This window comes from Melospiza melodia, chromosome 12 (assembly GCF_035770615.1).
Source record: "Melospiza melodia melodia isolate bMelMel2 chromosome 12, bMelMel2.pri, whole genome shotgun sequence".
Taxonomy (NCBI): Eukaryota; Metazoa; Chordata; class Aves; order Passeriformes; family Passerellidae; genus Melospiza; species Melospiza melodia.
The window spans coordinates 13,954,236-13,976,685 of NC_086205.1; the positions used below are offsets into that span (position 1 = coordinate 13,954,236).

General features: G+C 35.6%; 1 protein-coding gene across 10 annotated transcripts in view; it reads right to left on the reverse strand.

The window, feature by feature from the left end:
* The window catches only part of XRN1 (5'-3' exoribonuclease 1), a 39,255-nt gene that overhangs the window by 130 nt on the left and 16,675 nt on the right, over positions 1 to 22,450 (reverse strand). The window contains exons 21-47 of one of the 10 annotated variants that reach the window (XR_010029172.1): positions 21,285 to 21,447; positions 21,030 to 21,143; positions 20,465 to 20,563; positions 20,191 to 20,306; positions 19,187 to 19,333; positions 18,784 to 18,873; positions 17,686 to 17,821; positions 16,895 to 16,951; positions 16,101 to 16,233; positions 14,949 to 15,018; positions 13,678 to 13,903; positions 12,916 to 13,017; positions 12,175 to 12,270; positions 11,833 to 11,947; positions 11,242 to 11,306; positions 10,745 to 10,855; positions 10,265 to 10,390; positions 9,794 to 9,950; positions 9,325 to 9,500; positions 9,001 to 9,114; positions 8,803 to 8,920; positions 7,639 to 7,790; positions 7,143 to 7,438; positions 3,341 to 3,508; positions 2,553 to 2,604; positions 1,018 to 1,168; positions 397 to 538 (exon numbers count right to left, since the gene is read on the reverse strand). Coding sequence is in view for 4 of the 10 variants with exons in the window: in XM_063166902.1 (XP_063022972.1) it covers positions 7,148 to 7,438; positions 7,639 to 7,790; positions 8,803 to 8,920; positions 9,001 to 9,114; positions 9,325 to 9,500; positions 9,794 to 9,950; positions 10,265 to 10,390; positions 10,745 to 10,855; positions 11,242 to 11,306; positions 11,833 to 11,947; positions 12,175 to 12,270; positions 12,916 to 13,017; positions 13,678 to 13,903; positions 14,949 to 15,018; positions 16,101 to 16,233; positions 16,895 to 16,951; positions 17,686 to 17,821; positions 18,784 to 18,873; positions 19,187 to 19,333; positions 20,191 to 20,306; positions 20,465 to 20,563; positions 21,030 to 21,143; positions 21,285 to 21,447 (2,974 nt within the window). In the remaining 6 variants the exon portion in view is untranslated. Of the gene's footprint in view, positions 1 to 396; positions 539 to 1,017; positions 2,605 to 3,008; positions 3,509 to 4,444; positions 7,439 to 7,638; positions 7,791 to 8,802; positions 8,921 to 9,000; positions 9,115 to 9,324; positions 9,501 to 9,793; positions 9,951 to 10,264; positions 10,391 to 10,744; positions 10,856 to 11,241; positions 11,307 to 11,832; positions 11,948 to 12,174; positions 12,271 to 12,853; positions 13,018 to 13,677; positions 13,904 to 14,948; positions 15,019 to 16,100; positions 16,234 to 16,894; positions 16,952 to 17,685; positions 17,822 to 18,783; positions 18,874 to 19,186; positions 19,334 to 20,190; positions 20,307 to 20,464; positions 20,564 to 21,029; positions 21,144 to 21,284; positions 21,448 to 22,450 lie in introns of those variants that run through there. The other 9 variants (XR_010029173.1, XR_010029171.1, XR_010029175.1 and 6 more) reach the window with 9 other exon arrangements.

Genomic DNA, 22,450 nt, shown 5'->3' on the forward strand with positions numbered 1-22,450 from the left:
ACAATCTCTTTGACTTTTTATTCTCTTTGACTATCTCTTGACATACAGCTAATAGACGTATGTCACATACAGCTAATAGATGTATGTCACAGAGGTACCAAGTACTTCATATTCTGACAAAGAGTACTTTTCTTCAAACTAATTTATCAAAACTAACAGCATAATAATAATAATTACTTAGAACTTCTGATGAAAGCTACCTCAATAAGATTCAACATGTGTAACTGGTATAAAAGGCTAAAACCTCTACAAACATTCAAAAAGTAAGAAGCCTTAAGAAAAAAAGGCATCTATCTAAAAAAGGTATCCTTTGTGCTTTTACAGTATCAATACAAGCAGGGCCTGCCTCACAGCAAGATTAAGCAAAACTTCAAAAAGAAAATGGATGCAGGTTACCTTTTTCTTTCACAAGCTCCTAATGTAACAAACACATATCCTTTTGATTGCATGGAAGTGGCCATGTAAAGTTGATTTCTTCTAGCAGTTTAATATGTTAACAAAGAACTTAGATGTGTGGAAAAACATAACCTTAACCAACCTGCAAAGTGTCAATGCATACATAATGTTAGTCATCATCAATCATAGAGAGCATGTGTTAAAATTGCTTAATTTATGAGAGGCTTATGAAATACAAATTTCTTATTGTTGTGTTTGTTATGCCATAAAAGGAATGCAATAAAAGACACAGTGTGCTTTGATATGTGCAGAGCATGTCCATACATGACTTATCTGTGTTGGTTTATATTGGTCATAAATAATCTCATTCCCACAAGGCACTCTTTGTCTATCCAAAACCTCTGCCACCCTCAGAGAAAAATCTTATTATTAATATGCACAAAAGCCCCAAGTTCATTTTAGCACAGGCAAGAAAGATTCAGTTTGAAGTGAAACTGCATGGACACTTCCCTGGTCACAAGCCTGCATAACCCCCACCAGCACCCCGAGCCCTCCTGCTTGGGTGAGGGCAGGGGGGTGCCACTGCTCAGAGAGGGAGCTGGCACACCTGGGGTCACATACCAAGTACCTCAGCAGCCATGTCCCATTCTTCTGCATCTTCTCTGCTGAAATCCTCAGCTGCTTTGCTCTCTGAAAAGCATGGCAGGTCTTAATTTTACTGGCTTATCAAACCAAATGAAGGAGTGGAGGCACTCCAGGGACCTGTACAATGCTGTAGCAAAGGAAAGAGTTATTCAGTAAAACCAATCAAATGGCAGAACATCAGGGTCAAGAAGATCTTACACTGCTAGCAGGGACAGCAAAACCCCTACCATGATTTATACTAAATATAACTGAATATTTATAAGTAATGTCATCACACTTGGCATGTTTCAGTCAGCAATAGATAGACTTTATAGGATGATGCAAGAGACCTTGAGATGGAACTGCCACAGACCCAGCACACCTAATTCCCAGAAAGAAAACATGATCCTGACACTGTCTTGATATTTTCTAGGACCAGATTATTAAATAAAATTTACAAATTAACTGTATTTTGAATAGTTAACTAGTTTTGGGGTTTTTTTTATAAAGTATTCTCAGGTGCATTTCTGTTGTGTTGGAGCATCTTCATTCACCTAAGGCTTCCAGTATGAATCAAAGTTGCCAGTGGCACTGCTAAAAGGAATCTAGATACTGAAATATTACAGAGCAAGACCCAAAATTTGCAGTGCATGGGGGTTTTATCTTCTCTTCCTCAGCTGTTTTTTTGGTCAAGGTGCATCTATCTTCCTACTGCCTCCTCAAACTGTGAGTTACCCTTTTACCCACTTACTTAGCTCTATCTTTTTAACAAGTTTTAATATTATGAAAGCACTGACATGGGGCCCTTTGTCAGTTTGCACACAAACAAGAAAGAGCCCACTAATTTCTGTTGCTCCACTGGCTGGTGCAGCCCACATCCATCATTCATTAAGACTCATCTAAAAACTTAACAGACCAACTAAAATGAAAATGATGATTTTTATGCAGATGTTGCAATAATTTACCATATGACCCTTTCTCATCAGTTCCTCCTGTACTCCTGCAGAAGTTACCACTCTCCTCGAAGTCAACACACAGAACCACATGCAATGACATGACTTGATGAATAATGTTAGATTTGTGGGTCATTTGAGCTTTAGACAGTCATGGGATGTTTCTTAAGGGGTTCCATTCTTGCTAAATCATCCCACACTCACACTACAAACTGTACCAACCCAGCTGTTCTTGGGGCTCCATCATGAACTATTATGAAAAACAACATACAGGAGAATGCCAATCAGATTAATTCCATGATAAGGTTCATAATGTGGCAACACATTTTGGCATGACCCAGAGGGAGCAAGTAATAGGAGACTGGTTAATCCAGGATTATCACTAGAGATTGCACATCAAATCTGTGCCCACATGCAGGAGGATTTGCACTGTGCCTCAGGCACAAGTGGTCCTTCCTTTCTGCCAGCTCTGCAACACAAGTAAACTCTGACAGGAAATGAGGTGGACTTTAGGACAATTAAGCTGTAAGCCAAGAATCTATCTACCAAAGCAAGTGAAGTGAAAAGTGGTGTACTTACTCTGTTAATGTTTCATTATTTGCCCATTATTTTTGCTCGGCCTAAGGAATATCTGCATTTGGAGAAGAGCAATGTCTATTAACAAGACAGTGTCCATCATCCTCTGGATGTCTCTTAAAGAATTATTGTGTGGACTGAAAATGACATAACTATGAATAATTTTAAGAAAATGAGTGATCGAGTTCCTGTATATATATATATGTGTGTGTGTGTGTGTGTATGTATGTACATACATATGATGGTACTGTGTAACTAGAAAATTCAGGGCTGAATAGCTCTTTAAAAGAACATTTATTTCAAGTCTAGAAATTAATGAAAAAATATTAAAAAGAGAGAAAAACGGCCATCAATGAAGCTTAATTAGAACAAGAAAAATGGATATACTAAAAGCTAAAGGGATGAAAAAGCACTTAAGAACCATTGTTTCAGTAAGATCTAGCCATTAAAAATAACTGCAATTACACAAAATACAGGACTAAGTGTGATTATCAACTTTCATAAATCACTGCCAATGCACTGATGCTTTATTGACCAAGTTTTACCAGAAAAAAAATGTTTTAATGAAAAATGCTTTTTCTGTACTTTCAAATAACAGGAACCAGGTTTACTATATGCACTTGATGACATTGTGACCATTCCTTTGATTTGTAATGTATTTCAAAGCAGAAATAAAACAGGAAATTTGTAAATTATAGAAAAACAAAGAGTAAACATCCACTTAAAAACTGACAGCAATAAGGAACTGTTGTTGGAACCATGGATTCTTTTAATAAAGAACAGCCACTTACCTCATGATATCAGATTCTTCAAAACATTTATCAGTTACAGTCTCAATATTCAAGGGTCCTCATGCACCTGAATTTGAATTCTTTTGGCCAAGAGTGTGTATTCAGACTGCCCTTATGCCCTTGATGTCACTGTGTCCCCTTTCCAGATACAGAAAGAGAAGAACATAACTGTCTCTCAGTAGTAAGGAAGGCTGATTATGGAATACATAAGGAGTTCACAATTGCAAATAGAATTAAAAACATCCTTATTGCAAGTACCAATTACTTCTTTGAGATTCCTCACCTTCAGGGGTCATCTATATAGTAGTTCAGATCAACTCAATTAAATTAAACAGAAGTCCTGTAATTTTTGAATGGGAGCGTCCATGCAAGATTTACTCTGCAATAACTAATAATATTTTCAAGATATCCCTTCATTTAAGTTGCCTGAATTTTCTTTAGTGCTATATATTGAGATGGCAGAACTCACCATGCAGGGTAACAGCAGTTAAGACTTCATTGACTAATAATTTGAAGACAGTTTATGAAATCTAAGATTTTATCTTGGTGTCTTTAAGTTGAGCAATATGACCTGAGTGTTTACAGCAGACTTGTTCTATACAGAAGCACCAAGTTGCATACACACTTACATGAAGTTGCAGCAGCTGGTCATGCTAAGAGTGTACTCCAGTCTTTATGTTTGTTGCTTTAAACAAGCTAATTCACACTAAAATGTGTAAGAAAGACATTAACATTGTGCTTCTCAGCCACCAGCTGGTTCTCCACCTTGTTAACAATCACTAGGACTGAGCTTACTGGAAAATAATGACTTTTCTGTGGGGTTGGGTTTTTTTAATCTATTTGGTGACAAGGCCAAAAAATTTTTGGAAGATCAGTATCCTGTTAAATGCTTTTAATTGCAAGGTGACCAACAGCCTTTTGAAAAAAACTGTATTTTGATCACAGTTACAGTTGAAAGCCATCAAGAAACAGTCAGGAGGGCAGGTCCTTCTTTTGAGATCACAGAAACTGAGTTTCATGAGATTTGATTCATATTGTAAACTTCTGGGTTGGAGCATACACAAGTTCCCACAAAGTATTTGGAAATAAAACAGTGAAAATAGGTAATGTTTGTTGTTTCAATATTTAATCCAAGCAGACACAGACAGTTTATAAAATTACTCTATTGCATTAGAGTTCTATATAGCATTTAAGTTTTATGAATGCTTTTCCTTCAGTGTAGCATATATTCATATACCAAAATATCTTTGCACAGTCTTTGTGCAACTACATGCTAAAAACCTGCAAATGCACACTTAACACAAAACAGCACAAAAAATACATTCTGTATCCATTCATATGCAAATTTAAAACATTTCACTTGGCAGATAAACAATGAAAAGTTATTTTAAAAAAATCAGAAACTACAAAAATGCGCACATAAAAGTCTTCCCTTTTGGATTTTTAGTAAAATACTGCTCTGTATAAGATCTAATGAAAAACTCCAGTGCTTAGAAAATACTTTATATCTATGAGAAAAAGAAATGCCTAAATTGATATCTGTATGAGCTAAACATTATGACCTTGTTAAAATATAATAATAAAATCAAAGGGGACATGGCAATGATCAATGCAGATGTCACACCTACCAGGACATGTAAAACTGTAATTAACTGGGCACCAGGCAGTCACTTTCATAGAAGAGAAAAACTAAAAATTAGAGACTAATACAATATGCAGCAGTTACAGAATAAAGGGTTTAACCACCTAAATATACTACATATAGCAATTCCAGGGAGCAGAAATCTTAGTCTGAAGTAGAATAATTAATAAAAATTGCTGTGTTCACTGGTACATAAGAGTATAGTATCCTCCATAACTTTGTTTCTCAAAAATTAGCTGTAGAGACACATCAAAATGCTGTGATGCAGAGTCTAACACAGCCTCATCTCTGTCACGGAAATTTTCAAATAGATATTTTCTCTTCTGATCAGATCATTCAGATAGATACAGTGGACCAATTAAATGTCACATAACCACTTGTAAAATATTGACATGGCAGCATCATATCAGTCTCATGTTGCTAATAAGGGCAAAAACCCCAAAAAAGACAACTTTCCCTTCACAGAATATGGCTTTGAACCTCTTGAGATTAGATGACTATAAAGAAAACAACAAAATCAGTGTGATCTCAGACTATATGCAGTCTATTCCACAAGTTTTGTGATATTAAGTAAAATAAAATTTCTTAATCTTGTTTCTACCTCTGTGATCCTTTTTATAGGGCTTGCTGCTATTCTACAAATACTGCTGAGCCAACAACTGTTTTGGAGAAATGAAAATTAAGGAACACCGTAACACAGTAATAATGTGAAACTTCATACTACACCAAGAAATGGAGGCAAAAAAACATGAAAGAAAGTTTATGGACTTGCAGACCCAGAATGAAACCTGTTCAGAAGCAACAAAATAAATCACTCAAGACTGCTTTACTTCTGGTTCCTGGGCCTTAGAGAAAAAAATACTTCTTTTTCTAGAACAGGTGAAAAATGAAATTTAATCGATGCCAGTAAGCAGCACCAATAGAGGTTTCAAATTTTTTCTTAAGATGAAGATTTTATATTAGTGTCCATAAGATTGGTACATGTGGGTTAAAAAGAATACAAGGAGCTCTGAACCTTCTTTTTTTCCTATATGAACAAAGAATCCCATAGTCCTGTCCAAAAATTCAAGTCAGCTTTTTGTCTGAATATTCTTATGTAACCAATAGCAACATTTCCTGATAATTTAATTTTGCAACACAGAAATTCTCTCAAAAAACTAAAAAAATAAATATTAAAAGTCATTAGTAACAAAAAATAACCTACTATAGAGAAGGGTTCAGGGCGCAGACTATTAGAGGAAGAAATGGACTCTGAGTAAACATAACTTTGACAGCCATCCAGCAAAATGGGTTGTCTTTTTGTCTGGCCATTTTTATAGTTTAGAAAAAAAACCAAGCTATCACTAGCATTTAGGAGGCTATGCTGTTAGATAACTTTGTTATTTTATCATCAGAAAACAAGTAAATTGGTAAATTAAAAAACAGTTAAATGTACTTTACCAAAAGGATCTCTACTTTGCAAATATATTTTTTTAATTCAACACATCCTATAAATTAATCTCCTGGAACAGATTGTGCAAGAGCAACCAGTTTTGCCACTCCAATACCAGACACACAATAACACCTATGTTCTGAAAGCTGTAAAGCTGTTGCCCGCTAGTACAAAACCCAGCAGTTCCTACTTAGAGTGGATTTGGCAGTTTCTTTGTAGTCAGCTTTTTGTTACACTGATTCAACTCAAAAGGACCTGGAGTGCCAATATAAAAACTGCATTTAAATAATTTTTACTTTCTGTCTTATTACACTATTTAAAATCAAGCTAGAGTACAAAATGTCATGCTAAACACTGTTAGATGCCCAACTTATTACTGTTCCACATCCCTCCCAAAAAGCACATCCAACCTGAGTTAAGGCTGCCACTGTTATTGCTGCTTACCCTATATTGTCTGTAAGCCACTGTTTAGAAACCTAGGCACAAGGGATGGCATGGCAACCCTAACTCAGGTTTTCCTGGTTTTTGCTGTTCTAGGTGAAAATAAAACAAATTTTTAACATAATTTTTATGGTTTTACTGACAACCTGAAAACCATAGCAAATAAAATGTATTTCCTTCTATATTATACTTAAAGTGGCTGGTCTTTTTAATAGAGATTTCTGATTTTTTTAAATGAGAGAACATAACAGTGGGGAAAGAATTAAAGATAAAATACACCTAGCTACCAGATTTATTCTGAAGATTTTGGTGCGCCAAAATTGACAGCCAGTTTTCTTGGCTTTCGCTTGCTGGAAGTGTTTGGTGTTGATTTGTTATGAGGAACACTTGGAGTAGCCACATTGTCTTGAAATGAAACAGTGGACTGAGCAGCTTGAGGAGATTTTAAAGGAGCTGAAGAACTATCTTGCTGAATGTGGTCAGAAGACATTGGCTGTTCATTCTTTAGTGGTGCAGCTTGAGGGGAACTCTGAAACTCCTTGAGTTCAAAGTTTTTCTTGCTAGCAGCCCTTTTTTTAGTTACCTTTAAATTAAATAAATATTATTTAACAGAATGCATTATCAAAAACTGAAAATATTCCACTTTCAGAAAACATGCATACGTATCTTAACAATAATTTTCTAACACTAAATACTACTTCACAATGGGGGTGTTGTTGTATTAATCTTGTAGTCACACTGTTTTACAAAAATACAAGATTAAGACAAACCTGCTGCTCTTACCTGCAGAGGTATAAACTGGTTGTGAGAACCAACTGGTATAGTTCCTGCAAGAGACACATTTCCTGGGTAGGTGCCAGGATAATAATGCTTAGGCACTGGAGTACTCCAGGACACTGGACCAAACATGTGAGGTGATGGAGGCATCATATTAGCTATGAAAACAAGAAACTTTTAGCTCTCTTTCCTCAAAAAAACCCCAAACAAACAAAAAACCCAAACTTGCCAAGAGCCCAGGACTACTCCAACTACAGCTGTCTGCATGTTGTTTATCTTTCCAGCAAAGCCTCATATGCTTCATATTTACTTCAAAATAGCTAAGTATTTATTTATTTATTTATTATCAAAAGCCCCCAAACAAAGAGAACTACACCTAAATAACAACACAAATAAGAGCAGTAAAGTCATGGTATCTGCATTCCAGAGTGCACATAATGTGGGATCTCCACACTTCAGCTGAGCCAACTGTATCAGCAGAAAGCTGCAAGTTTAGGCCATCATTTTGGAACACAGCAACAACAGACAAACCCCATGGAAAAGAGATGTAGCAGCTGCTGTATGAGTTTCTAGGATGTTACAGCAGTGCTGACTCATTAACTGCTAGTTGTGATGGGAACTTCAGTAAAATAGAAACCAACTGGGAGCCAGAATACAAAACAACAGCAGCAGGACTTCTAGCACTTTTTGGGGAGTTACTTACCATGCTCATGTTTGGTAGTGTACAAGTGTGATGTAGCACTTGAGTGAAAGTTGGTAATAGATGAATAATAACAGTATTGCATGGAGAAACATTAACTACATGGCATGGGGGGAAAATCCATGTAAAAAATCAAGGAGGCTATTTCTTACAAATTCTGGACTGGGACTATCTACTTTCAAGTAATTACTGTTGTTTTGAAGGAAAAAAAAATGGAAAAAGCACCTAAGACTGAATAGATCAATACATTATTGAGGAAATCATTAACAGAGATGTTTCTTCATACTGAATTAGTGTGCACATTGATGCAAAGAGGATCATGAACTGTTTTCAAAACTGTTCAGACATACAAGTACACTTGAAGACCAGAAAATGGGGCTTTCTGGAGAGCATTAATTTTCATATAAAGAACCACCATAATTAGAGGATATATTGATATTATTTGCAATATGTACTGGTCAAACACCTACCAGGGGGCTGTGCAAATACTGGAGGAATTGATCCAGGTGGTACAGGAACTCCTAGTGGCTGGTAATTTGGAAACACTGCTGGAGGCGGAGGCGAAGCAAAGTTCACTCCTATAGAACCCTAGGAGGAAGGAAACAGAGGTTTACCAAGAGATGCAGTGCACAGAGACAAAGATTTGCAGAGATTTTTCCCATCCTCACCAAGCGCTGTAAAGCAAAAAGCGCAGCTTTCTCCTTTGCCTCGGCCTCGGAATGACACTGCGGGCCGTGAACCAACAAGCCATTGGACAGCTTTATGTGGCAAACTGTCATGGTCTAGAAAAAAAACAGAAGATTTTTGAGGCAATGTGTATTGCTAACAAACTGTGAGACAGAAATAGAGATTTGTTTGTTTGTTTTTAAAAAAGGCAACAAAGGGAGCTAAGGTTTATTTTCAGATAGATTTCAGCAGTCAGTCGAAATATTTAATACAGAACAGTTGACAGAAAACTGAGAACTTGTACTTTTGCAGAAAAAACATTTTACCTGTGGTGTTTTTAGGAAAGAGAAATCTGGTTGTGACATTCCAAGAAGAGAACAAACACGAGAAAGCTCAGAAACAGTAGAGAGTGCTGGCTGTGGACAAGGGAAAGGGTGACCTCCAGTTTCTATTGCTGGTGTGTTCTGGGGCCCTCCAGGGCTATGCTTGTTCATATAAGCAGCTGACAAAAAGAAAAAAAAAAAAAAAGGATAGTAACTTGGTTATTAGCAAAAAAAAGAAAAAAAGAAGAAAGAAAAAAAAGGCTTATTTGATTTTTCCCTGGTATTTTCATATTGTTTAACAAAAACCAAGAAACTATAGCTGAAGAAAGTTTTAGATCCGAATATAGAAGTAAAATTTTAAAAAATGGAAATTTTATTACTGTATTTTGATAAACAGTACCCTGCTGAAACTGTGTTCTAAAATGTCACTACAAGGTGAAGCTCTGAATTATGAGTTGATGGTTACACATACCCATTTTTTTGGTTGGTCTGTATTGCACAGCAGCTCCATGGCAATCCTGTCTACTAGAGGGAGCAGGAACATCATTAACTTGTGATTTCACTTCATTCTTTTTTTGCAGATCTGAGCCATCTATCTTCAAAATCTCTTTCAGCATCTGTGTTCCTTTCTTTAAAAATAAAATAAACCACTCAGGAACATGCTGGCATCCAGACAACATGACCTTCTAAACATTGATTATCATAACTGGCAACAGAATCCTGCTTTTTATTTTCTAATCAGTTATATTTTATCAAAGCAAAGGTTACAGCATCTTAGCATAAACAAAGATGTTTGCTAATTTTCTTTGAGAATAGCTAATTAAAAATCATTAATACATTTTAAAAAGCAGTATGAGGTTTCATAGAGATTCTTTAAATAGAAGCACTGATGCTAAGACACAGATGCTAAACTGCAATGTAATGATTCCTGCAGTATACAGACCATAGCAAATGACTGTGGTGACAGATGTTCCTCGTTTGTAGCTCTTGCTTCCTTGGAATAAGTCTGCACTTCATTTTCTTTGGGAATTTTCAAAGAAGCTAGAAGCCTTTCCAGTTCATTGTCCTTCTAAAATTAAAGAAGAAAAAAGGTACTTCAACTAAGTGTATTTATAAGCAGATGCAAGAGGAAGGGTATATCAATTTGAGGTTCATTTTACTCTCATTCATTCAGATTTTTCCTCTCTTAGGTTGGGCAGGTCACAGTCATGTCTGTTCAGAGTGTGAACCGATACCAGAGACTGCATCAAGTTCTGCATATTAAAACTGATAGAATTGATTTAAAGAACAATTAAATCACACAGGTTTGTTGTATTTTTTAAACATGAATTTGCACTCAAACAACTAGGAACAATTGGAACAAAATGGACTGGAAACTGAATTTACTCAAAGAGCACAAGACAGTCAACTCCTTAGATCCTACCTTTCCACCTGGGCAGGGACCATCAACTGCAGCCTTCTGAATTAAAGGCGCGTTGGGACTTCCATTCCTCTTCAAAAGCTTGACATTGTACTTATTCACACCTGCAAAATTCTAAAATAAATTGCAGCCATTATTACTGAATACTCTACTATTCATTATAACACAATCATATTAGAAATGCAGCTGCAAAGAGCTTTCACAAGCTAATATTCTTAGAGGATTTCAGCTTATTGAACACCTAGAATTTGTGTTTTCCCATTACAGCATAGCTTTTAGAATCTAAAAGGAATAGTAAAGTTGTTTTTGTATCATCATATATTTACTGCTCTTTCTCTCATATTCTGTCTATAAACCTCTAACAAAAAAAAAATCTCCAAAACAAATTCGTTGACTAAAAGAATCAACTAATATGACAGTTAAAGACAAATCTGTAACATGATAAATCACATCAAGAGTAAAATGAAAAGAATAGATTAACTCAGTACAGACAAAATTACCTGTTGGTTTGACATTTTATTATGTGGTTGACTTTCACCTCTTGTAGTTTTGGATTCTTCTTTAACTACAAAAGAATGCATTATTTTAAAGTGCTCTTAAAAACAGTAATAGTCAAGACATAAAACAATTAGTAACTCCATACAAATACACAGAGTTGCATTAATGAGAATGGTTTTATCAAATGTTTAATTTTTACTTCATAGGTAATTTGGTGTATGCTTTTCTTCTAGGATAAGGTAAAATTAAGTACATCCAATAATATATCTAATTTTCTATTCTACAAATATGATCACAAGCAGATTTTCAAAGACACACATGGTTTTTCTTTGGTTTTTATATTAGATAGGTGGTAAGTCAACAGAACACACAACAACTTACCTAAAAGGTTTGGGATTATGTGTGCAACCATCTAATATACACACCAGGGATATCATTTGACAATAGCAAGTGCAAAGTAGTGTTTATAAAACTAAAATAAATTATTTCCTGTCAGTAACTACAAAAAAAGAAAAAAGCTCTTCAGACAATTCAATGAAGGTCAAATAAAGCAAGCAGTTCCCCTAACCAAAGTTTCTAATAACAGTACTTACATTTTTTATAAGGCTCCTGTTTTCTTTGCTGACATTTAAAGCTGCCATCATTGAAGCCTGGCTTATGAAACTGATGGCCAGGTCCCAGCTTGATTTCCTGAGGTAGAACTGCACCCTAGGGTTTCAAACATCAAAGCTTAACCAGAAAACTGAGTATTTATTATTTACATAGTAGTGCCCTATGATCACCCCTTTCCAGAGCTATGCATACTCCATGTAACACCACTTGCATCCAGAGGATTTATTTGTAACATCAAGTTTTCTGATACAATGAACTGATGTACGAAATTAAGTACCTCCATATTTTGAATGCAGAGATCTGTTAAAAGTTTCTATACAAACCTTCTCATGCATGTTTTGTTGAATGTGATGAGACTTCCCAGAACTCTGCAATGACTGCCATATGCTGCAGAATTCATCATCTTGCTTACTCTGTGCCTGACAAAATAAAAAAACAAGACCCCAGACAAACTCAGCAGCGATAAATTCAACTTTTGAACAGCCAAGTATATACCAAGACATTCTGGAAATTGTAAGGTTCAAGTTTAACAGTCCTCAGATGACAGATATTTTCATACTGACACTAGTGCAAGTTTCAGGTAATTAATTATGAAACAAGCTGTGGTAGTGGATTGCAGTTACAATTTTTACCAAGAATCACTACTAAAGTGAAATGAAGTTAGTTTGATGATTAATTATAATGAAACTCATGTAACAGTTCAGAATGGTTTCAAAAGCATGCTTTCATACTGGGAGTATTCTTAGATTGTATTATTAATGATTTATTTTGTAAGGCCTTGACAGCAAGGTTCAATTACTTAATTACAGGTATGTTATTGCAGAACTGAAGCCCAGCTATGCAAAAAACACTTTAAAAAAATCTAGTATCTAAACAAGGATAACACAGGATATTATATTCATTCAACAACTGAGAGCATTTCTGCTCCAGTCTGTATCTGAACTACAACATGTGATGTACTAAAACAAAGCAATTTATTAATCATGAGAAAATGACACCCACCCTGAACAGAAGGCCAAAACAGAGACATTTGGGTCCGATAGTAAATGAATCCGAACACTCACTTTATTTTTCTGATTGCCACTCAGAAATGATCCTTTCTGGGGTGAGTTAGAGTTGCCCTGATTTTCAGCCCTGAGATTGTAATGCTGTCTTCCATTCAGTTGCTAAATCATTGAGAGAGAGAGAAAAAAAAAATAATCAGAAGTGTTTCATTGTCCTACATTTTCTTTTGGAAAGTACTTTTTCTTGTATAGACTTGAAAAACATGAGATAACTGTTTTCAAACACACCTACAGCAACATGAAGTTATTAATAAAGGTTACTTTAAAGAAGCCTCTTGTTAAAAAAATAAACTGTCACTAAACCACCAAGAAACTCAATTCAAAACTTGTAATTTTTCCTCCTTTATTGTAGTTTCAAAGTAAATTATAACCAAGAAGCAAAACTGATAGGGAAATCATGTCTTCCTTTTCTATGCATGGACAAAGAACCTATAAGGAAGCATTAACTGGATCAAAGCTTTAAGGAAATAATTGCATCTCTGTGCAAACACACTATCTGACACCAAATAACGTGTCACTGCTCCACACTAAGTATCTGTCTCTCAGAAAAGCACTGGAGTTACTCAGAGCAAAACCACTGTCAATAAGGAAATTTTAGTCCTTTTCATTATTAGATTAATTCATTTCTCCAGCATAACAATTATTCTACTTTTAATATATTGACATAAAAACTAAATTTAGTTTGTACCAACAAAGATAACCACGTCAATATTTCAGATTCTAGGGAAAAACAATTTTGTACAAATGCGAGAAAAGTCTTACTTGGGTAGGAACAAAAAGGGAACGAGGAGAATGGTTGAGGCCTCCCAGATGCACTTTTTGTGAGCATACAGATGACAGATCAGATGCATATGAGTTGTAGTTACTCACTGCTGGCTGAGGTTTAACTATGGCCATCAGCTTTTGATTTCCCATTTCTGACCGACTACCATGAGACAGGTTAATTAAGGCACTTGAGGGCAGGCGATAACCTCTGGCAGGTGAGCACCTTGAGAAAAAAATTCCACAGTTGTTTCATGCACTTTAATTGCTGCCAAAAGACAATGACTCAAGTCTGAACAACAGAAGCTGGAAACTATGCAATATTGAAATCTAGTAGCATTGCAGACAACCTGAAACCCATGGCTCCCCTTTGCCCTCTGGCTGTCAAACAGTAACTAGCACTACTCTCAGTTTATATTGTACCTTTCAGTGCCGAGCTTAAAGAAATTTTTAAGATGAGTGAATTGTTATAGCACAGTTCTGTAGTAAATATTTCTGTAAAAGAACCAGAAAACAATATCCTTTTATTTTTACAGAAATGAAAACTGAAGTTTCAGGTTCAGTAGCAGAATTACAAATTGAAGTTAAGAAGCATTTCTGAACACTGAGTATTATCTGTGTTACAGGACATGCAAGGGCTGTAATTGCTGAATGCAGGTAGTAGGGAAGAATTCCCTCTAACTTCCATCATTGAAACCTTCTGTAAGAACAGTAAAAATGAAGCTGGCTGGGTATATCTGAGCACTTAGAAGATCAGGTGTTTACTTCAATACAGAAGAGTTATCACACTTACAAAAACAAAAGCACCTCCACCTCCTGAAAAAGAGGTCAGGTTTTTAATGGTAGGAATTTAGTGTTTAACTATCAACTATTGAGTTCAGAGTCCCTCCTTCAGAGGAGCAGATGCCTTCTGCCTGGTTTTTAATCTACATGTCAAATACATACTGGTAAGAATGTATTTTCTACATATTTTTTCAAAAAGACATCTGGATCTGGTGCTTTATTCTGCTGGTTCATATTTTCTTTCTGCAAGTCAGAAGTTCATACACCAAAAAAGCCTATAGAGCATTTCCACAATATAATGCGCTTCACAAAAAATTATCACTACTCAAAGAGAATCAAAAACCACAAAGGAAATAAAAACTGACCAACACTGCCAAGAAACAAAATTTCAAGAAGAGGCATTAAAAATACTCAACCAAACCAAAGCCAACAATTCCATGCCATCTATGCCAATAGCATGAATTGACTCTGAACTCTGCCACACAAACCTGATAGTGAGGCCTCCAAGGAATTCTTCATCAAACAAAACTTCAAAGAGCACATCTGTTTCTCTAGTAGCTACAAAAAACAAAGTACAACATCATCCTATGCAGTTATGGCCATCTATATTATGTAAATATCTATCTCTACAAGTTATACAATAAATAACGAAAAGACTAAAAATGAACAACAGACCTCGAAATAATTTCTGAATAATTTCATTAACAGGAATTTGGAAATGCTTCTAAAGGTCTCACATGTCTGCCCTTTAAGATAGTGCATTCACCTTACCCATGTGCATTTAGAGAACTGCACTTTATAGCACTATGTCATACTTGTCAGAAATTGGCAGAAAGAGAGGCAAGCCACTTCTACATTCAGGCAGTCAGAAACTAACAGCTTTAATATTAACTTCTTGCATAATGATAGACTAATACATCTTCAAAATTATAGTAGTATTTAGGAACTATGGAGAAAAGAGTATTTTTTTTAAACTGCACTCTAGTCTAGTCTCTTTGAAATTCTGTTAGATGCAAACCGAATGAGAAAGCAGCTACTGAAATGGCAGGCAAGAAGACCATTTTTAATACTCCATCTGAAACTGCTACACTCTGTAGGGATCAAAAAATCCTTCTTGAAATAGATTTATGGTTAATTTTCTTGTCAAACAAGGTATTAATCTATGCCAATTAATGGAAATGGAATATTACAGAATAAAAATACAAATTCAAAGTAAAACTATTTAAGACAAATCACATTTGATAAAGCTTTATGTTCGATGTAAGTATTCAGGCTAATACTTGGTTTTATGTCTACTCCACTTAACTTTGCCTATGTTTTCCCATAACTTCATTTTGTTCCTTTTCTGATCTGCCTTCTTTATATTAAGAAGAAATGACGAGTAATTTTTAATTAATACAGGAAGGATCATAGGGTAAGTAATTTCTTTGTCAAATAACAGCTGTGTAACACATGAAATTAAAACACAAGGTAGGTTTTATTCAAAACAATAAATATGTTATTAACAGGTTCAAGTTGCATATGCTTCACAGCAAGAAATATGTGCATTCACAACCATTACATTAAGCACTACCCTGAATCCTGCTTTCCTAGTACTAGCTGAGCTGTTATGTAGTTATAATCATGAAGAAAAAAATTACCTCCTTTAATTCCAATGATGGTGCCTCGTAGCCCAACAGGAACAGAAAAGTTCTCTCTGACATTGACAACTCGGTCAAACAGCCTGTACTCTGCATCTCGATCTGGAACAACCCCCTTCTGCTGTTCTAATGGCTGCCAATAACCAAGAGACTGTGTTAATGTATGCAAAACAATCAGAATTACAATACAAATGCATTTATAACAATATCTGAGACACACTATAAAGGAAACTCGCTGGTGAAAAAAAACCCTAGGAAACACCCCCCCCCCCAAAGAATAGAAACCTTCCCTCTCCAGATTCAAAGCAAATCTTCATTTTCTCCCCTTGCAACTCTCACTAATGCTTCTGCCTGAAAATGTGCTGTACACTAGCTGATCAATTCAGACAGAACTAAAACATGACATGTAACCTGCCTGTATCAGTAACATGGGCAAGAGGAACAGCTGGTCTTAGGTGAAGAACTGAATAAAAAGTAAAACATGGGAAAAGAGACAGCAGAAAGCCCATTTTATTTTGCCTTCATTATAGAGCCAGTAAAAACTGCAGAAGTATAAAGGGCAGAAAAAACCTTTAAGTCAGTGCCTGACATAATGGAGTTTGTAGTTACAAGAAATTCTCTCCCCTTGTAGAGACAGAATGCTGTTTGCAAAATTATTTTCTAGAAGGCATAACAAAATGTCTCCTTTCATCAACACTGTCGTAAAATTCTATTCTCCTTAAGTGGGTAAGCTTAGGTAAAATAAATTTGATCTGGAGAACTTAACCCCCCCCCAACCCATTGATATCACTTACTCTGAACAGCAAATGGGGTTTCACAGTTACTCGCACCTTCTTGTTGCTCTTCCTCTGCTAAAGGAAAGGAACAGAAAGTCTTTACAAACCAGTGTAGAACAAGCACTGGAATATGTAAAGCAAAACTGAAAACATCAAGTAGAGTTCTTTAACTTCTTTTAGATAATGGTATAGAGCTTTAATGAAGTCTTTAGAATAATTATATACAGCATGAATAGAATAAATAATTATTTAAAGCATGTTGGATTTCATACCAAACCATTAGTTGTCTAATTCCAGATTTCACACCAATTTAAGATGTCCTTGCAAGTTGTTTCAAAAAACATCAGCCCATGATTTCATTTGGCTTTGTCCCTAGCTTTTACTTTAGTAATTTCCTTGGCCACTTTTTTCATCGGTGGCCTTCAGAAAAAAAACTTTAAATTTTGTGTAAACCAAAGAGAAACTGCAAGGGAAGAATAGCTGGGATTTCAAATAAAAAGATCATTTTAATATTTTTCAATATATACTGATACGTGTTCCTTTACAAAACCACCAAAAGGCACAGCTCAGAGTACGTACCACTGCTGATAAATCATCGCTAAAGGAGTGAATTTCTCACAAAGATTAATAATGAGCTCTTCTGAATTTCTGGGATAATACTACAAATCCAGATTTTACATTATATTCTGTGTCCTTTTTCTTTGGAATAGCAAGTAATCTTAAATTGTCTTATTTAAATTCAAGAACCTCAAAAATAACGAGCACTGCTTTTTGGTCCACCCCGATCACAATGACACCAAGCTGTGTACCTTGCATTTCTCCACTTCTTCTTCAATTTTCTCCACAATGGCTGCATCCAAAATTTGCAAGTCACAGGATGAGCGAGACAAAGCAGACACAGGATGTGCTTTTAACCAGGCAACAATTTCTTGCACTTTCTCAGCTCTGAATAAAAAATGGCATGAATGAAAGCTTTTAGCTGCATGAACGGCATTTTACTGTGTTCCCTAATTTAATCGGTCAAGTATTATCATACAGGCACACTGATTGTAGATATTCATTAAGTAATGGAATCTAAAAGTTCTCTATGACTTAAGAAAGAATTACACAGTACTGTTTCAAAACTATAACACAAAGCTTTGTTTCAGGAAAAAAAAATTATTATAGTAATTAAAAGCATTCAGCAAATTAAGTTTGCATCCAACCAACCAACAGTGTCCAGATGTGATTACTGGTTCTGTGACCAGCTGTTTCTCACAACACAGGAAGAAAGAACTTCACAGGGGAAGACTCTTTGGTAAAATGGAAAAAAAATCTGAGATTCTTCTACAAGAGGAGTCCCACACTGGTGTATCACGAGGTAAGAGTCCTGTAGATTTACTGACTGAAGCCAATGGATTTGGTTTTTTGTCTAATAACGAAAGCTTTTTCAAATTACCATACTGTGTCTGGAACCAAGGCTGCTATTTTTCTCCCATGTAAATGTATACTAAAAATGTAAATGTATACTAAAAATGTGCAAAACACTTCAAACTCTGTAGGATTTATTTTTCAAATTCCAAGTAGTTTTAGACAATTACCACAATTATTGGTTATTTAAAAAAAAATTATGACTGGTCATAGCTGTGCTTACTCTAGGCTATTTTAAAAGCAAGAAGTATGAAATAGCCACTGAAAATTATATTTCTCATTTACTGAACTTGAGGTTGAAGTCTGGCAGAAACTTGGACTCCATGACTGAAAGTACAGCATTCAAATAATGCTTTCAGCCATCACTGAACAATCAAGCTGCTGGAGGAACAGCAAGGTTTCAGTTACACAGCAGCCAGTGCACAATCATTACCAATTTCACAACTGTCAGTCTTTACTCTCCTTACTGTAGAAAAGAGATAAGGACCATGGCTTACCCATTCTCATCCTCTCCAGGCCAAATGTCATCTTCATAGCAGATATCTTCCTGGCTGTTCTTGGCTACATAATTAAATAGTTCAGGCACCCTAAAAACCCCCAAATATATGGAAGATAACTTTAGTTTCACATCAGCATAGACCACAAGAAAGCCTCATCAAAATCAAGTCTGCTGGGCTTCAAAAACTGTAAAGCCCAGATGGGTTATTTTTTACTTAATTTAGTATCATACTACTAAATTTCCAAAGGCAAGCTGCTAACATAATTACTCTATCCCAAAACAGAACACTGAAATAAAAGAAACAAACTCATTGTTCTTAGAAGATCTGTGACAGGAGGACAAATCCCTACAATTGATACAAAGGTGGGTAATTTGGATGAAGCTCATATCCAATCATTTACCTTTCTAAATACTCAGCAAGTAGTTGTTCTACTGCAGAAGAATACATCCATTCATTTCCAACTTTCTTAGTATAGCCAGGAACTTCTTCATTTTTCTTGTTGAACTTCAGGTTTAGCCCCACATTTGCTTTGTGATCACCATGAGGACTGGAAAGAAGAAAAAGTTCATTAACTTGCAGTATGTGTGTGTATTTACCTACATTTAAAAAAATGTCATAAACATGCATTCAAGGCCTTAAAACACAAAAAAGTTAAATTCATTGTATTGTTTACTTGTTGACATTGTGTCAGCTGTAAATGTCACAGGGCAAAAGCTGTGCTATGCTAGCTGTCCACCTGTGTGCCTATACTTCTTTGCAGAGGAGGGTAGGAAATATTTTACATTTTTTCCTTAATTGAGATCTAATCAACCACAATCAACTTAGCACTTCCCAAGGTGCAGAAGGATGTCATTGAACAATCCATCAGGAAGAAATGTACACATTAGATCACAAGAAGATGCTAAGGCATCCATCAACCATATCTTTACAGAGGAACCACAATTTGACATTCACAGGACTGCATGGATTGCCTCCTTTATGTATTTTAAGCAGTCTTAACTAGTTCTGAAAAGAAGGTACAGGTAAAATTAATCTCCCTTTATAGTAGCAGTAATAAATACAATTAAATGAGATCCTGATTCCACTTTTTTATTCTCAGTATGGTAAAGTCAGTTTAAACTCCTAATTCACTTTTGCAAATGGCTAACCAGAAAAGTCAATTTTATGTCTGTCTACAATATGAAAGCAAACAGAACTGCCCAGTAAACAAAAAATTAAAACATGCTTCTGATAGAAAAAAAGCACTGCATATCAACTTAGTTTACAGAAAATATACTTTAAAGAAAGCTTCAAATCACAAGAGTGTGCACTTGAAAAAAACAGCACTTAAACACAGCAAAAATTCTGTAGTTATGGCAGAATTTAGAAGCTTCTCTACAGTGAAAATTCACAAAAAGTACTTACTTCTTCTTTGATCCTCTTCCAATAAAGATACTCCCTGTAAATCTGGAGACAAGATATCCACTTACTCCAAGACGGCTGGCCAAAACATATGCAGGATTGTATTTCACAGAGTATTTCTTTAAAACAAACAAACAAAACATATTGGCAATGTCTAAAAGAGTTTTTATACAAATGGCAAATTAATTATATGGAAACATCCCTGAAAGACATTTACCACTACAAAATTTACTTGATACATTGTTTAAGCTTTTACTAGAAAAGCAGAAGCACTCACATGCTGGTTCTGTATTAAAGTATCAAGCTGGGGTTCACAGGGAATATTAAAAACTACCCGGATTCTGCCTTCTGGGATCACATCATGTGAATCAAGAACCTTGGAGAGAAACACAATAGGTTACAAATGCTAGAAAAATGCTATTTAAAAACAGCAGTCTTTGGATAACACACCTCATGTTCTACTTTATCAACAATTCTGCTGCAGTAGGCACAGGGATGCTTTGGGACTCATCACCTTGCCTTGACCTGTACCTTGCTTCCTCATAGAGCCAATCAGTCAGCATTAAACTAAAGGAATTCATGACTGAAAATAACACAAATGGGAACTTTATGTATTATCCCAAAGAACTAATAAAAATAATCCTGCATTCAAGTTGTTACACAAGAAGAAGAACAGGAAAAACACAAGATCCCTCTCTTGCTCAGACTAAACCACCAGGGAATCCCAGATTAAAAATTTCAGCTAGCAAATGGTTACTACTGTCACACAACATATTAGATTATTTTAGGTTTACAAAAAGAAAAAATCTACAGGGAAAAATTAAGAAATTACTGGAACTAACTTCTCCCATGCAGCCATAGTAAGGAGATCCCAGCATGAAGGCTGTACTTCCAGGAGGAAACAAATCATCCAAAGTTTTGATGCTTGAAAAACGAGAGTCAAAGGCTTTGATATCCTACATGAAAGAGACAATAGTGGTGATCTTAAATATCATTCAGTTCCAGTAGAGTAATTACAAAGTTTATATAAATAGACGGTTTAAAACATAGTCTGAGTTTGAAATAATTCAGAGATTGTACTGAACTTGTATATTTACCTTGACAACTGTTTGGTAAACAAAGGGAAGAACTTGTTTAGACCACTGCTTCTCCAAATAAACTTCTCCATTTTGGTTTAGTTGATACCTATTACCAGTGAGTAACTGAGCATATACCACTACTGATGTTTCATGGATAATTATTCCTTTCCTTCTCTGGTACCTGAATACAAAGCAGAACATTTAGCTTGATTACAATAAACAGAACTGAACCAAGAGGGTAGAATTAATTTATTGAAGTAAAATAAAATAAAACAAAAAAAAAAACCTCTTTAAAAGAGGCTTCTAATGGTTTTCTTATTTTACAAAAAATACCCAGAATAAATGGCTTAACCAGTTGTTTACCTGCTGTTGCACAGCCATCACTACAGAGCTCAGAGTATTAATTTAAGCACATTTAATCTTTACAGTAGAAGAGTTAGGGGTAATTAAATCAGTTGACTCAAATTCAAATGACAGATAATGAAATGCAAATCTGGTGCCAGATTGATTTTTGCCTTTTTGCTTTTATATATTCTCTATAATCTTTACATATACTTTTGTAGCTCTCTAGCCTGTCACAGTATTCATAGCTAGCCTTTCCCCTACTCTGTTAGACAGAAAGACAAAATAAATTCCTGGGCAGCTCCAAGCTGGAGGTCCAAGGTTAGATTCTCTGGGAAGCCAAGGTTGAAACCAGCTCTCCAAGACACATTTTCATAAACAAAGTTTAGTTCCTGTCTAAGGAGGGTGGGAGGGAGGAATTCAGAAAGGGTTGAACTGAGGAGGAATTGCCTCATCACTTATGTCTCTAACTGGGGATTCTTGTCAGTTATGCTAATTGGCTAAACACAACAATTGTGTGTGCTTTATGTTCCAGGTGCATCTTCAGGTGCTTTCCATCTAGTGTGCTGTGCACCTAAGGATGCTTAGACAAGTAACCCCTTTTTATCACATAACTGTGTCTGGCTCGTGATTTTAGGACCAGCAAGGAGGCATCAAAACCACAGCAACTCATTTATACTCTACTGAGCACCCACACTCTAGAAGAGCAAGAGCTGTTTTCAAATTTAACAAAGCTAAGCTAGTTGAGTTGCAAGTTGGTTCTGTATTGCTTCATCCTACATGCTTCCTACAACTGAAGATTGCTAACACCAGAACAGAAAATTGAGAGGGAGAATAAATAC